Source organism: Chroicocephalus ridibundus, chromosome 3 (genome assembly GCF_963924245.1).
Source record: "Chroicocephalus ridibundus chromosome 3, bChrRid1.1, whole genome shotgun sequence".
Classification (NCBI taxonomy): Eukaryota; Metazoa; Chordata; class Aves; order Charadriiformes; family Laridae; genus Chroicocephalus; species Chroicocephalus ridibundus.
In genome coordinates, this window is record NC_086286.1 from 17751771 (window position 1) to 17768867 (window position 17097).

The window sequence follows — 17097 nt, forward strand, 5'->3', positions numbered from 1 at the left end:
ACCGCGCGCCGCTGTCGTCACGGGCGCACGCGCGGCGGCTGTTGGGCGGTGCCGGGGAGAGGGAGCGATGGCGCTGCTGGTGAGGGACCCGTTGGCGTCGCGGGCGCGGCCCTTCCCGCTGCCCCCCGGCGGCGGTTCGGTGCGCGGCCTCCTCCGCCATCGCGCTCGGGAGCTGGTGAGTGGAAGGCGGGGGGAAACCGGCGGCCTCTTAGGCCTGGGGGGGGCGGGGGGATACGCCGGACCACCGCCGGTGGTGGCCAGCAGGCCGCATGGCTGCCGTCGCCCCTTCCCTGCTCGCCGTGGCGGGGCCACTGACGGGCTGCGGGGACGCTTCTTCTCGTTGTTGTCGCTCAGCTGAGCAGGAGGGTTTGATGTAAGGGAGTCTTGTAGTCTCATATATATATATATATATTTTTATATATATATATACATGGGAGATACAGAACGGTTCGGGTTGGAAGGGACCTTAAAGATCATCTCGTTCCAGCCCCCCTGCCCTGGGCAGGGACACCTCCCACCAGACCAGGCTGCTCAAAGCCCCATCCAGCCTGGCCTGGAACACCTCCAGGGATGGGGCAGCTACAGCCTCCCTGGGCAACCTGTGCCAGCGTCTCACCACCCTCATAGTGAAAAATTTCTTCCTAATATCTAATCTAAATCTGCCCTCTTTCTGTTTAAAACCATTACCCCTCATCCTGTCACTCCCCTCCCTTTTAAAGAGTCCCTCCCTATGTTTTCTATAGGCCCCCTTTAGGTACTGGAAGGCTGCTGTAAGGCCTCTGCGGAGCCTCCTCTTCTCGGGGCTGCACAACCCCAACTCTCTCAGCCTGTCCTCATAGGAGAGGTGCTCCAGCCCTCTGGACATCTTTATAGCCCTCCTCTGGGTTTACTTCAATATTGATCTTATATTGTTTACAGTTCAAAAAGTTGAGGATTTGTTTGGCTTGGTTGGTTTTTAATACAGAGTGTTTGAACACTTGCTGTAAATTTTCCCATGGCATGGCTTTTCCCCATGTGTGTTTGCAAGCTGATTTAGGCTGTGTTTAATCTTTGAGTAAACAGCAAATAAAACAAGCACCATAGAGAACATTTATGCTTTCAAGATTGTCTGATTTTTGCCTCCCCTCTGTTCCTATAGGAAGGAAGGAAACGTTATTCTTTAATAATGTGCTTTGTCAGAATGTTTCATTTTCAGTTGGTCATATAACTCAATTTTGCTGTTTTTTAGAATATTCCTGAAGAAAGCTTGTACGTGAAGTGTAATGGGCGGCTAGTTAATGATGAAGATGTACTGCAGAATGGAGCCGTTTATAGTCTGGAACCAAGACTTTGTGGTGGAAAAGGAGGTTTGTTGCTTAACTACTTCTTATTGATTAGTTTGATTATTAGGTTAAAAAACTTTTAGTATACTGTAGTCTATACTGACAGCACCAGTCCTAATCTATTAGCACATCTCTTGTAATATGGATGACTGTGATGTAATGTCTGTGAGCTGAAACCAAAGTCTACCTGCAAAGGTGAGAATGGACCAGGGAAGCTGCAGTTCAGCTAACAGCTTTGCTGGCATAGCTCTTCTTCGTGCCCCTGGTCAGCTTAGCTCTACTAGTAGATATCTGTAACATGCATCAAAGTGACTTCAGAGTCAAAATTGTGTTTTAAAGCACCTGGTTTTTTAGGCTTCTAAGTTTCATTCATGGTCACTTAGGACAAATGTTCAGGTACAAATAGTGTGTGATTCGAGTAGGTTATATGACCCAATTATTTTGTCTTCTCTTATTTGAAAACGCATATAATTGCCAAGATCTCGGTAGCCTAAGATCTAAAGAATTCAGTCTAAACTAGGCTCCTTATGTTGGCAAAATATTTTAACTGTGTTACAGAAGATGTATGTTAATCATATAAAACAATACAGCCACTGGCAACGTGGGCATTCCCTAAAATGGAACATGATGGGTGAAGCAAGTTTAGCCGAGTATTTGAGTGTAGTTGGAGTCAATGTGTTTGCTTTTTGAATCCAGTACTCAGGATTTTCCAGCTGTTGAGATAAAATGCTGAATAGTTGTGCAGCCTTGCATCAGGCTGCAGCTCAGCTTACTTCGTCTTCTTGAGTTTTAAATAGAATGGGAAATAAATGTTGTTGCTATGGCTTATGAGGTATTGTGGTTTCTTTAAGTGCCCTAAAAGTAGTGGTGCATAGGATGGTTCTTCCTTACCTATTGTCCATCAGCTTCAGTTATCCTGGGTTGACACAGGACACGTGTTCTGTGATTCACTTTGTGTTACTGATGCGCCATTGGGGTCAGTTTAAAATTGTTCTTCAACAACTTTGTCTGCTTTCTGAAGTGTTCCTTTTGTTTTGACTGTATAACTTAAAAGCCTGATAAAAACAGGCAAACGCAGGTCAGAACTATTGAGACTTACTGTATGATCTCAAGGGAATACCAGTCATGCAGGCTTGGAAGAGAACTGAGCGTTTTGTTATCAAACCTAATTCAGCACCCTTAGTGACCTTAGTGAATGCATTGCTGTTGATTTTTGGGAGCATGCCTGGCTAGGTGTAGCAGCTGGGTCTGCATTCTTCAGGATGTGAAATTCGATAGCACGTTTCATGAGCTACAGAAATTCTCCTCGCCGATGGCAGCAATTGTTTTTTTTTAACTGGACACAGTACTTTTTCTGCCTTATGGTAGTAGGCTGTCTGAATCAGTTACTGTTTGAAACACGCCTTAAAGGTACTTTTGGGGCACTGAAAAGTATAGCTTTGTTCAGCTTCTACTTAAAAAACAGTGCTTGTCGCTTCCAAATTGCTTGAAGGATTATGTTAATATTAATCCACGTTGTGTTTCTTTGACATAGTTGAGCAAGTGTCTTTTTTCAGCTGGAGACAGCATAACGTGGGACCGAATGAGAGAAATGTATAAGTCTGTCTTATGAGTAATTAGTGGCTGAGGAGGAGATCTGTTCTGGGGGGGCTCTCCAGCATAACATTGTACATCGTGATCATCTTGATGAAGCGGCTAAGGCTGTCTCCTAAAAAAGTTAATTTATTTTCTGTTAGATTTTTAAAAGGGCATTTAAGATTGGTGGGGGCTAAAGGGGCTAAGAGGGAGTTGTATCCTGGGTAAAATAGAAAGGACCCAAAAAGTTAATCTTGAGAAGAAAAAGGTTTCAAACCCTTTTGCTGGGGGAGCGTAGAAATAGGCTTCCATGTTAGAAATGCTGCACAGGTTTTAGTAAATTTTGAGTCCATCTAGTGTTATATCAGGAATACAAAAATGAGATGAGTGGTAAATGCTGGATATCTTTTTTTCACCCAGTGTTTCAGCATTTCCCCCAGTGACAATTCTTCATCATGTAGCAACTTTCAACTTACCCTTTATTTCAGTTGCATTGAGGGAAAGTGTTGAATTCACTGTATTCTTTTTCCATAATTATTTCTTTTGTTGTGTACTAGTTCATCTCCATTTGTTTCTGTTTAGCTAATTCTTGATTATTTTTTTTCTTAGGGTTTGGGTCTATGCTGCGAGCACTTGGTGCTCAGATTGAAAAGACAACAAATAGAGAGGCTTGCCGAGATCTCAGTGGAAGGAGACTTCGAGACGTCAATCACGAAAAAGCGTAAGGCATTTTCTTGGAAACTAGAATTATAAAATAAACTGCCCATGTAGTTCACTCTTAACAAAAGAGGTCAAATGACAGGCTGTTGTAGCAATGAGATTTTATTTTGAATACTAAAAAGAGCAAAAGTGAAATCTTAAGCACAGATGTACTGGAAGCCAACAGGATTCTTCTGACTATAATTATATTACTGCAAAATAGATGTGATTGTACTGCAGCCTGCTTCTGAGAGACTGTTTTGCACCTCTTGGTTTTCTCATCTGGAATTCTGGCAGTTCTTGTCTTTGAAGCTGCAAGACCATGATATTGGGGATATGGACCTCACTGCTGTTTCTGGCTTCTAAAATAAATTTTACTCTCTTCTCTGTAGTAGAATCTCTGTATATTCCTTCAGCAATTCCCCTGAGTGTTGTTAGTTGTCTTTTCCCATTGTCTCCCATCTTAGCAGGTGGTAGAAGCATTCAGTTTGTTGCTTTGCAATTACTGATATTACATTAAGTGTTGGAAACGCTCTCATTTTCATGGTTCTGTCATCTGCAGCATGGCTGAATGGGTGAAGCAGCAAGCAGAACGGGAAGCAGAAAAAGAGCAAAGGCGCTTGGAAAGGCTGCAGCGGAAACTTGCGGAGCCAAAGCACTTTTTCACAAATCCAGACTACCAGCAGCAGTGTCATGAAATGGCTGAGCGACTAGAAGATTCAGTCCTTAAAGGTGTGGCAGTTTAACCTCACTTCCTCTCCCCCAAAAAGTAAAGAAAACTAAAAGTCCCTATAGCCTCACTCCAGTATGAAAATTTTTAAAAAATTGCTGACACTAACTCTTTCAATTGAATGAAATTTTAAATTCCAGTAAAATTTGTTGGACTTAATTTTTCCTCCTTGGCTGCTGCTTCTCTTAAATTGCATTGAACAGCGTAACACAGATGCAAGTGATGCTTCACCTTGCAGTACGACAGAGTCATCTCATAACAAAAACACTTCACTACCTGTGAAGGTAGTGTTGCTAATTCAGCTCTAAGAATTACATAATCATTTCCAGTGAAATGAGAAAATAGAAACAGGTCTTAAGTAAAAAACAGAAATTGAATCCAACTAGAAAATACCTTGTTTCACCTACTGTTCTTTGTAGTTATTTTATTTATCCACGGCTTGTTCTCTTGCTGTGATAGTGAAAACTTGATAGGCAGCTTGATAGTGAAACTTGAGGATGAATGGGATGTAGAACCTGAGAGTTCAGTTCAGGAATCCAATTTTAGTTGACTCTGTGCCCTAGTAAAACAGTTTAGAAAATCTGCTGCTGCTACTGAATTTATTTTGAAGCATTGAGTCTGTGTAAATGTGCACCAATAGTGTTTATTTTCAGTTAGTGTTTTAAACTGCATCTGAAATTAAAAGATGAGTTGAATTTACAACATGTATGAATTGCATACTGATGAAGTAGACTTTTAACTTTGTTTTGCAGGACTGCAGGCTACTTCAAGCAAAATGGTGTCAGCAGAAAATGGCGAGAGTCGGAAGCGTCCAGGTGAACCTGGAAACTACGGAACAAAATCTCGAAAAAGAAAATGTTTTTGGTAAGCATTATGCCTTGTTTTTATACTCAAGTATTAAGTCTTGAACAGGATGACAAGTTAGGTACACACTAGTAAGCAACATCCTACCGGAGATGTAGACTTTAATCGGAATAAGTAAATTGAACTGATTAAATCATAGAACTGAAAGTAAATGTTGCTGTATTCTTATAATTGTGTCCCAGCTGGAGCAGGCAAACTTTATTTGCAAAAATAGGCACCTTTCCCCGCCCCTTCAAATATGGTTACATTCTACTACCTCCCACTGTCCTTTTTTTTTTTGTTTGTTTTCTTTTCATTAATGAATTAAATTTACAATGAACTTAAAAGGGGTGGGGAGATTATTATTTTTTTTCCTTGGCATTTTTCACCTAATGTAACACGAAAGAGAAGCCTTAATGATTACAGTGGTGTTTGCAGTAGCAATAGGTAGCACGCATTCCTGTATTGGGAATGGTGTAAAAAGATAACCTGTTTTGGGGGGATGTTAGGTCCTGTTCAATATCATCAGCTCTTCTATTTATCATACTATCCTAAATAGCTGCTAGAGTAGTTCACTGAAAATAAAAATAATTTTAAAAAAAAAGTAAAATTAGATGAATATTCATTAGTAACATACCACTTGCGCCAGGTTGGGATTGGAAGGATTGGATGATCGTGACAGTTCGGATTGTGAGGACGACAGTGGAGATGACTCCCCTCACGCATCTGACGGAAGCTGTCCATCAGGCAGCAGATATAATGAAAATGCTGGAAACTCAAATGAATGTTCAAGCAGCTCTGTGGATTCGGTAGAGGATAGTCCAACTACCAGTGCAACTGAGAAGCCAATGGAGCAGCCAGAAGGTACAGGAACAGATGTGCAAGGAGAGACACACGCAGGTGGGCAGCCTGAAATTCCAGCTGATGAAAACAGTAAAATGACAGTGCCCTTGAAGGAAGAGGTCCAAGAAAAGAATGAGGTAACCCAAGCTCTGAAAGAAGAGGAGCAAGAAAATGTTTCTTCTAAGGCACAGGAAACAAACGAGTTACAGAGCACAGTAAGTATGAAGCAGTGCGCACTGAGATATGTCTTTTTCTTCAGCAGCTTTTACTCAATCACTTTTCCCTTTGTGGGTCACAGGAAAGGGGGGGGTGTTTATATCCTATGTCTTCAGTGCATTAGATGTAAGTGCTTGAATTAGAATCATAGTCTCCCTAAGAAGCTAATAGAATCTTCAGAGTTTGATTCAGAGCATAGAAAATCCCAAGGTTAAAAGGAAAACCAGCTTAACTGAAGATGCATCGTATGACTTCGGAAAATGGAATGTAGCAGGTTAATGGAAACAGCAGACAAAGAAGGCTCTTGGCCGACAGTGTCTCCATGGAGGAAGCTGTATTGTAGTATAGTAGCATTGTCTTGAGAGATGCTAAGTAAAATGGGTCAAGGAAGAACTTTATAAGATTAGGACTTTAATAGTCTAGAGTTCGTACTAAGATGCAGTTGCCCTTGGCTGTCTAGTATTGTCTCTCCCGAGATCCACGTTTCCCTTGGGGATTTTTTTGTTTTGTTTTTAATAATTAGATACACTCTGGATGCAAAATTCTTTATTGAAGGGGAAAAAAGGAAAATAAAACCCTTCTGTAAAATGAAAGGCTCTTATCCGTACTTCTTGAAACATTACTTAACACTGTCTAATTTGACTAATCTTATTTATAACATAACTTGACCTTAATGTTTATAATTGACCTCAGCGTTTAAATTGGAAGTTGTTCCAAGTAGACGCCCCCTAAACCAATCAGCTGACGAGTCTTTCTTAGCTTTTATTATAAAAAGACTTAAGTCTAGTTCATAGAGAACCCTAGTAGTCTGGTGCAAACTTCAGTTTGTCATTGACCATCAAAAGTCTGAAAGCAGCAGCTCCTTCCCTAGAGAGACAGAATTAGTATAAATGATGGGCTTTGTCTGAACTGCAAAGGATGGTGGAAGAATTAAAATGGATCATCTGGTGTATGTGTGGTGGAAACAGGACTGTACTGTTGCCATACCGTTATCTCGGCTGGCAATCTGGGTTGGTGTCCCAGGCCTCAGTCAGATCAGGAGCGGTACTGACCATGAGGTTCCTTCTCTGGTGATTGACAGGAGCATGGCTGGGATTCTTTTCTGAAGAGGCTTTGGATTAGTCTTCCAGCCAAGAGAGAATATAGCTTTTCCCACTGAATTGATGAAAGCCCCACTAATATTTGGCAGTGAAAGGTGGCACTACTTGCACTTCATTGCCCCTTGCATAATACTACTATTAAAATTTTTTGAGTGTAATGAATCTAGGCTTATTCTATCAGTAAAGCAAAATGTGGCACTTTTTTCAGGGTAAGGAGTTGCTTGGATTTTCTGCCTTGAGCAGAAAGTCTACCATCAGTTGCCACTGCCAATGGCTGAATTCTGATAAGTGGAAGTTTAATACAGTTAAATGGCGAAAAGACACAGAATCTAATATGATAAATTAGAACTTTGTCATCTACCATACTATTAGAGCTGGCAAATTTTAAACAGGATGTTTACCATTCTTCACTGTTTACCTTTTGCTCGGTATTTGCGAGACTGGCTATTCCTAGAACAGGAAACTCCACCAATGCTGTGGCAGATTGTTATTGCAGGTGGAAGTATTTTTATAATAGTCCTTGATGGATTATTTTTTTTTTTTTTTTTTTTTAAAAGTAGGATGAGAATAATGAGGCAACCAGTCTTTTTTTGTATGCTTAGCAGGACAAAGGTTCTAATTCTGCTAGCGTTAATTATATTTGCTGAGTTCCTAATGGAGTGGTCTCATTTCCCCTGCTGGTATTACTTGCTCTGAAATCCCTGTGGTAACTCCAGCATGATACATACCATAAGACTAATATGTGCTTTAAGTATTGAACGAAATGCGCTTAGATTTTTGTGTCCTTTTTAGTGTGTTAATGTTTGGTGTTAGTGTTTAGTGTGTTAGTAAATTCCAGCATTTGAATTATCCAGTCTTCGTCCATATTCTTTTGTGGACAAGACCCTGGGTGTTTATATCATTTAAAATGACGGGTGCTTCTGCCTTGGAGGCTGTGTACGTTGCAAGCCTAAGCACATCTGCAGCTTGTCTGGACGTGTTAGAGGGAGCCTTTAGCTAGCTAGCAGAGGCACTGCCAGGAGTAGAATTGTAGCAGCACAGCTGGACACTGGGTACAAAGCTCACCTGAGCATTCACCCCGCTCTTGGGTGTGTTATTTCCACTAAGATTTGTATGTTTTACAATTGGGCTGCTAGCTGGCTTCAATTTGCTGTACGTGATGCGGTAATACTTTGCCTGGGTAGCATAAGTACTGCTAATAATAATTATGTTGGCGAATATCCAACATAATACATATTGAGACATTGCTCATCTTTATTAAGTAATTAGGAGTTTGAGATGATCCTAATTGAAGATCTTCTGTAAAATGAAGCATTCTGTCCATGCTTGTTCCTTCCCTCCCCAATCATGAAGAAAACGATAAGAGTTTGATGGGATGTTTTTCTCTTTGCAGGAGGTGGAACCAATAGATCTACTGGCATTCAATTCTGCTGCTGATTTGGAAGCCCTGGGTTTAGATAAACTGAAGATGGAGCTGATGTCTTTAGGACTGAAATGTGGAGGCACTTTAAAGGAAAGAGCAACAAGGCTTTTTTCAGTGAGAGGTCTGTCTAGAGACCAGATTGATCCTGCTTTATTTGCAAAGCCCTCTAAAGGGAAAAAAAAGTAATTAAAATATTTTGTACCTATGTGCATTTAAATTTTTCTTATTCTGTTGTTGTTATGTACTGCCACATACAGTTCTTCAGCATCCCTGGATAGGTTTTGTTCCTATCATTCTTAATGAAGTTTGATTAACGTAACACGGAGTAAGTTGCTAGATAGTGAGTTAGTTATGTGTTCAATACGTTCAATATTAAAGGAGTGAAATGACTATCTTTTGATAAGCTTTACAAATGGTTATAACAAGTCTTAATGCAACAGGTAGAACAAACTCTGTATGTGGAAAGAAATAACCGGAATGTTTTCTGGAAAATGGTTGTATGACACTGTCATCACCTATTTTAAGAAAAATAGCAATCCTTTCTTAGCTTTACGTTGGATCTCCTTTAATGTGTATTTCAGTTACCACAGTTACAACTGTCAAATGAGAAACATTGAATTTATAATCCAGGCTTCAAAGCTGAAGTTTATTTAAATAAAAATAACATTTTTATATGGATGAGGCCAGTATAAACAAATATGCTGTGCTGTGAGTTTCTGTGGGATGTCAGGTGTCAATATAACAGAAATTATTAATGCATGTAAATATTTCTTTTAGAAGAAGTTAAATAAGGGTATTTACTTATTTTGCTCCGGAAGAGTATCCGAGTGAGGGACAAGAGAGAATCACATCCTTAAGAAATTAAAAAGAAATTAAGTACAGTTGCTGGCTACTGAAGGTTAGTAAGACCTGAAGCTGAACGGGAAATTTAGGATGGGTTTTAATTCTATTTTTTTCAACAGTAAAAGCAATGGAATTGTCTCCCAAGAACTTATATATCTGCAGTGCTGGTGCTTAGTCCTAGAGCGGTCTGTGACAGCTCAGTGCTGGGAGTTACCCTGCGAGGTGGCAAGGGCCCCCCCTTGCTGGAAGGGCAGCACGCTCGCATGGCTGTGGGTGCAGCTCCCGCTTCTCTGGTTTGGGGTTTTTAAAAAGTGTTTTGTTCAGTGCCTTGGATCTCAGATTTTACCACCATGTGCCAGAGAATATTATGTTTATGGTTTCCTTACCAGATTTTCTTGTAGAGATGTTTGAAAAATTAAAAACGATCTCTCTCCTGTTCTGATATCGTACCATCCTTTTATCTGTTTTAAAGTTTGGCTTATAAAATAAAGTCTTGAATTGCAACACTGGTAAGAAACAGGCTTCAAATGCTAGGAAATGAATTCACTCATGTAGTATTTAATGTTTCTGACATGGGCAGTTTGCAAAACTGAGTGAAATAGATGCAGTCTTACGGCCTCTGTCCCCAGAAGCTGTTTTGTTTATACTTGGAAGTTTTGGTTCGAGAGAGGGTGTTAAAGCTCAAGGATTTATTCTTGACAAACTCTACAGACAGGCTGTTCAATCAGTGCGACTTCCCAGGCACGCTTTGGTATAAAATGATGGTGGAAGGCTCACTGTCCCGCAGGTTTGTGTGTGTGTGTGTGTCCTGGTGGGGGTGTGGGGGCTGCAGGAGCCCCGTGCCGGCGGGTGTCGCTAGGAGCCTGGGCTGTGGGGCCCCGGCTGCTCAGCAGCTGGCCAGGAGGCAGTTCTCTTGTTTTGCATAGATCCTGGTTGTACAAGATGGGACTTGGCCCTATTGGGCATAGAGGTGGGAAGTGTGGAATTGATTTCTAATGCAGCAGCTGATATCTAGGCATGTCAAAAACACTGCATAGGCTATAGTTTTTCTACCCGTAAGATGGATTTGAGACTATTTATCTATTTGCAAGCATACTTCTTGTGGTTAAATAAAAGTTCTTGGTATCCTTTCAGCTGAGTATCTCCAACTTCTATACTCATATTCACAAAATAAGCTTCATTAGCATCCTAAGGAGTTACGAAGAGGATGGGCAGATATTTGCAGTGATGGTAATTATACCATCGTACACAGACCGAGCACTTGTGGGTCTGTTTGACGCAGTGTTCGGAAAACATAAAACTTGAGGGGTAAATTGTTAAGGCATGTTTAAACTGTTCTCTGTTTACCTACATGTGGGATCCACAAGTAATGAATTTAGCATTTTGCAGTTTATCATTAGTATAATCTGGCTTATATGATGAGCAGTGCCTTAAATGCAACAAATGATGCGGTAGGTAAGGAGATGCTTGGTGGCAGTAAAGCAATTGATGTGTCTGACATCTTAATCTATAAGGGAGTCTTGAAAAAAAAGAAAGGGTGGGGGGGAGAGACATTGAAGCTCTGCAAGTCACATCTCATGGGGGTCGTGACAGGACAAGTGGACCCCGGGTAGAAAGGAAAAGGTTTTGTTTACTGATTATGTTGCATTTGGAAACTGGAATGGAGGGTACCTGGGAGGTCACCTCAACATAATGAAGTTTTGCTGGCGTAAATGGGAGCGTTACATATCAGCAGAAGTCTCGCTTGGGTGGCAAGGCTTTGGTGTGCCAGCTCTCATAACACATGTGCATCATTTGGCTCAGGAGAGCCTTCAGCTATATGAATGCGCTCAGGCTCCTCTGTAGTATGGCAGGAATAGCATGGGCCAAAAGTGAACGGCCCAGCTTAACGGTGTGTTTTTGCAACGACTCTTGCTTAAGTTCTTTCCCCTCAGTGCAATTGCACTCTTGCTTCAGTTGCACTGACGCAGCCATTTCCAAGTCTGCCCTGCACGTCACCTATTTGCCTGGTTTTGTTGTTGTGGGTTCCTTGGGAAACCAGATCAGTTCCCCATTGGGGCGTATGATGTGGCTCTCACAAATTTGTGCCAGCAGAACTGAAGTAGCATTACACAGGGTAGGGAACAAACACTGGCTGGTGAAGGGGAGCTGGAATATTTTAAAGGAACAGTAGCGCCAACCACTTCATTGATCCACTGTGTCTTAAAAGAAATACTCTACATCGGTGTTAGAGGACTACAGCTTACATGTACCTCAGGCTAGTTCCATGCTTCGGCATCATTTAGTTGGGAATTGTGTATCTCCTGCTGAGCTAAACAGGAAGAGGCACTTGCTCTGGGATATGCCCACGTAAAGGGTTAGCCTAGAGCAATGCTGTGTCTGGGGAGCCATATGGCCACTCGCTGGCAAGGCCAGACTTCCACGGGGCCGTAGGGCGTCTTTCTGAAAATAGCTGGATAACAAACAGGACTCGGACCGACCCTTCAACAGAAGAGAAACAAGCAGGTGAAGTGGTGAAGCTTTCTTAAGAATTTGGGCAAGAAAAGAAAGAAGTCAACAACTACCAGTAAAAAAAAAATAAATATAAACTTAAACTATTCCATCCATGGACCATTTCCATAGGACAGAATGGCCCCAGAATAGAGGTGATCTTTCCAGTCCAGAGCCAGAGGATAATGCAGAGTTTGCAGTGCCCTGCCTGTATCTTTCTTCTTCCAAGGATTAACGCAGCTTTAGATTCCAAAAGTGTTTCTGGTTGTCAATGGACCAAAACTGTGAACATCTTTCCAGAGAAAAGGTTCGTGCTCCCACACAAACACTTCCCCAACAAGCAAGTGGTGTGACTTACAGAATTCTGAAGTGTCATTTTAAGTGCCTTTATTTCAAGCATCTAGAAGATCTAGAGCACTGCCTCGTGTTTCTCTTGCATTTCAGGGTTTCTGGCTGAAGAATGTTAATTAGCGAAAACACTGGCACAAACCTGAGGGAGGGCTTTTCCTCACCTCTATCGATACCCTGGAAAGGAATATAACCACATAAAACACACAAAAAAAAATGGCAGGGAGCAGGGCAGTTACTACTGAGGCAAAATACTCAAATTTGGAAAGAAATTGTTTCTGCTTGGCAAGTTCAGAATTGGAGCGCACTGTTTCCTTCTGCGCTGCTTTCTAATAAGCCTTTGGTCTACTGATGGCTCAGTGCATCAGTGACAAAAAGCAACGCTGTGGACCATCCAACATCACCAAACTCATAGCTAAACCTGAATTTTTTTATTTTTTTTTTCTTGCTTCTTTCTGTGACACAAAGGACCAGAAACTTGCTGCTGCGAAGTGAAAATGGATATTTCCATCCCAGCCCAGAAGAAAAAAAACTTTAGAGTTACCAAATATCACAAAAACCCCACCTGGCTTGGCTTAGCAGTGTTGTTGATTTCCACCACCATGGCAGGGGGCTTGGAACTAGATGATCTTTAAGGTCCCTTCCAACCCAAACCCTTCTATGATTTCCATCTTGGTATGTCCCAGCAGTGTAAGAAATACTGAAGCCTTTGTATTCACGCGCGTGTGCGCTATGAGATTAGCACTGGTTACCTGTTTTCTAAACTGGGCTACGGAGAAATAACTCGTAGAAGTTCAGGAAGCTCATCGCCAGCGGGAAGGGCAGCAGGTGCCAGCCTTCAGACAAAAGGCTCCTTTCCGCTTTTCCTCGCCCATGCAGTCCTCTGCAAAGTGGACAAATAAATGAGTTACTAAAAAGCCATTTTGGTGTTCTGACCTGTTTTCTGGGATGGACAGCTTCTGCGCTTGCTGCTGTAGGTGGCACCGAGCTGCCAGCGGAGATGTATCCAGTTCCAGCCCTTTGAACAGAACACCCAGCTCTGCCCCGCAGGGCGCGTGCGTGCGGCACTGCCGCAGAGCGGGGATATTACGTCACGCTTACGTCATTCTGCCTATTCCAGCCAAAATTAATCATTTTGATCCACCTGAAATTCACAGTTATCCAAGATTTTGCTTTCTGGAGAATGTTGACATTTTAAAGGTTCTTTTTTATAGCAATGCCTGTTCTCAGGAAGGTGCTATTTTTAAGTCTTAAAGGTTCCTCCAAAACATTTCATAGAGTGTGTTGGGTTGGAAGGGACCTTTAAAGGCCATCTAGTCCAACCCCCCTGCAGTAAGCAGGGACATCTTCAACTCGATCAGGTTGCTCAGAGCCTCGTCAAGCCTGGCCTTGAATGTCTCCAGGGATGGGGCCTCCACCACCTCTCTGGGCAACCTGTGCCAGTGTCTCACCACCCTCGTTGTAAAGAACTTCTTCCTGATGTCTAATCTAAACCTACCCTGCTCTAGTTTAAAACCATTGCCCCTCATCCTATCACTCCATGCCCTTGCAAACAGCCCCTCCCCAGCTTTCCTGTAGGCCCCCTTCAGCTACTGGAAGGGGCTATAAGGTCTCCCCGGAGCCTTCTCTTCTCCAGGCTGAACAACCCCAACTTTCTCAGCCCGTCCTCACAGCAGAGGTGCTCCAGCCCTCTGAGCATCTTCGTGGCCCTCCTCTGGGCCTGCTCCAACAGGTTCATGTCCTTGTGCTGAAGGCTCCAGAGCTGGACACAGTACTCCGATTTAACTGGAGAAGTTAAAGGCTGCACCCCAGTTCGCTAACGCAGCCGCCTCAGCTGGCTCTGCTTTTGGTTATAGCTCAGCAATTAGGGTGGCTTTGCAGATTAACATACCTAATGGCAGCTGAAGGTGGGGAGGTGACAACCGCTCTGACCTCCTCCAGCTGCTGAGGAGGGGGCCAGGCAAGGGCTGGCAGATCTGGGATGGCTAGTCTGGGTTTAGACCCAGAAGCCAGCTGGGCTGGCTTGGGAAGCATCCCGGTGGCCGGAACGCGTGTGCTGCATGTCCTGCTTCTCCCTGCTGTGTTCGCCCCGTGTCTCTAGCCAGGCACAAGGAATCAGGACTTTGCACAAAATTTGGAGTGCAAAAAGGAGCACAAAGGTCTTGGAAGACTCGCCTGGGATGGATGGACAGAAGAGCGGTGTTTATGAGGAGCCAGCCGGCTTGTGAAACATCTGCTGGTGATTTTACACATCTCAGTGAAAACGTGATGTCTGGTGGTTGTAGATGGTACCTCACGGCCTGTGTGACATTACATCCAGCATACGGTGACTAGCTGAGGCCTCCTGAGGGTGACAGAGTTATTGACCACCGGGCTGGAAGTTGGCAGTTGTCTGAGAAGCAGCGATTATAAACTGATTGCATTCCTTTGCAGCAGACAGAAAACAAACTTTTAAAGGGGATACAGGTACTTGAATTTTCAAAGGGGGAGATTTATCATCACCGAGAAAATTAGAAGGACAAATGTAAACAGAAAGACACAAATAAATGTTAGGATTATGTTTAAAACAAAATTACTAACTAGCTTTAAAAAAAAAAGAAAAGAAAAAAGCCCTGATTCAGCAATTGTCAAAAGGATACTGAGCGCTGTGGACGGATGACGTGACTTTCCAGTGCTCCGGATAAAACCCTCTTTCTTGCCCGTTCTGCTGGCTTAGGTGCGGGAAACCCCAGCACCCGCACAGCTCTGGAGTGCCCTGGTACCCCTGGAGGCTGGGCCAGAAGGCAGCAGTGGCGAATGGCTTTTTATCCTATTTTATCCTGAAACGCGCTGAGGTTGCGCAGGCTGCTCTCCTGCACCTGCTGCAGGAATGGACAGGGGAGTTCAGGTCCTGGCTGCCAATCCAGCACTTTGCACAGGAGATAATTTCATATTAAATTAAGGCCAAAAACTCGGAGCTGCTGAGACTCTTAAGAGGCTCCTCTAAAAAATATCAAAGTCCTGCAGGATCTCGGCCTCCCCCCTTCTGTTTGCCCCAGGTTCCCCTTTCCCAGACTCCAGCTGTTCCCAGCCAAAGCTGAGGAGCTCCCCTGATTATCACCTTCCCTGGGATGTGGATTGGGCATCTGACTTTCCACTTACACCGGCAATTAGAAGGCTGCCCTGAGAGGCAAAGTGTCAGACGGTCTTGGTAGGAGTTTGTGAAATGCAAAGGTCAGGGAGGGGGGGGCGAAGAGAGAAAGAGAGGAAATAAGGTCTCGCTGGCAGGGTAAAGCTGCAACTTCTCAGAGACTTTGAAAGAAGATGGGAGAGCAGCCTTGGTTCAAATGAAACCGTGGAAGGATCAGACAGGGCAACGTAACTCAGCTAGCAGTGCCACTTAATATGGATGAAAACTTTCATTATCTTTCCTAAAAGGTAATGATAACCTTTTAGAGGTTGGAGAGAAAGTGCTGCTGTCCTGCCCAAGCCTCTCCCATACGAAAAGCTTTTGTGACACCGGTGGATTGCCCCACTTCCAGCTCCATTAAATGCTGGAGGACCCCACAGACGGCCCTGTGAGCAGCGCCGTGAAGGCAGGTCGGAGCTCACGCTCGCGATAAGCTTTATCTCAGGCGCGCTGCCCCTGCGAAGGCTTACACAAGAGCTTAACTTCAAGTGTGGGACTAACAGGGCTCTTGAAGCCCTTAATGTGAGCAGCACACAACTTCTCCTCGAGCACCACACGGGTGCTCTGCGCTTTCAGCAGCGCAGGAGGGTGCCTGGTGTTTTAATGCTGGTTTTGCCTGAAAACACCTTTGCATTTTTTGAAATCCTTTCTGCTTACATGTGGTTCATTACGCCGCTGCACTGCTCTTCCTTTTTTTGGGTTGGTTTTTTTTTTTTTTTTTTTTTTTTTTCACAGCAGAGCATAAACATTAATGCTGAAGCACGCCGGCACCAGGTACGTGAGATGTTCTGCCTTTCCTCGGAGACCGCGGTGCAGCTCAGACGGAAAGGATAACACGACAGCTTGACAGGCTTTGCGTGCGTTACAAGTTGTACCGATATAAAAGCGGGGAGGCAGCACACGGAAGGTATCACAGCAAACGCAGCCTGGATTGAAGACGACAGGCTGGGAGATAATTTCCCCCAGCACGGGCTGGCACCTGAAGAAGCCCCAGGTGTGGCAGTATTTCATCCACAGCCTTCTGTCTAGGAGTTTGTGCTGTAGAAATCCCCGGAGCCTTCCCCACATCAGCCCCACCGCCGAGCCTGCTGCATTTTTCACTGCAAAGCCAGATGGGGTTTGAGGAGTCCCCCGCAAAAGTGGGGAGTTTCAATCCAAATGTGGGTTAAAAACTAGCCACAGCATCCATCATACTGAGACAGTAGCACAACTGGTTAACTTTTAATTGAGAAACTTGATTTTTTAGCCACTTTAGCAGATGGCGGTGACACTGTGCACAGAGTTGGGGCGGGGGGGGGTGTCTGGGCAATGCCGGGAGTCCCCAGGAGTCCCCGCGAGCGGCTGCTGGGAAGGGACAGGCGTGCAGACTGCGGGCACAGAGAGATAAGGATGTGAGATACAGACACGGGTATTAGTTGTGCCCAGCCTGGCGCACAGCCACCCAGGCTATCTTATAGCTTAGAGCTTTCTATAAATTGCCTCTTCCCCAGGCCTCC

The 17097-nt window shown here is 43.7% G+C and overlaps 1 protein-coding gene across 1 annotated transcript; it reads left to right on the forward strand.

Annotated features, from left to right (window-relative positions):
- Nucleotides 1-21: 21 nt before the first annotated feature.
- SDE2 (SDE2 telomere maintenance homolog) lies at nt 22-8956 on the forward strand. The gene is made up of 7 exons (XM_063328194.1): nt 22-175; nt 1229-1346; nt 3507-3618; nt 4159-4328; nt 5079-5190; nt 5819-6227; nt 8722-8956. The coding sequence occupies exons 1-7, from the start codon at nt 68-70 to the stop codon at nt 8935-8937; spliced, it is 1245 nt and encodes a 414-aa protein (XP_063184264.1). The 5' UTR covers nt 22-67; the 3' UTR covers nt 8938-8956.
- The last annotated feature ends 8141 nt before the right edge of the window (nt 8957-17097 follow it).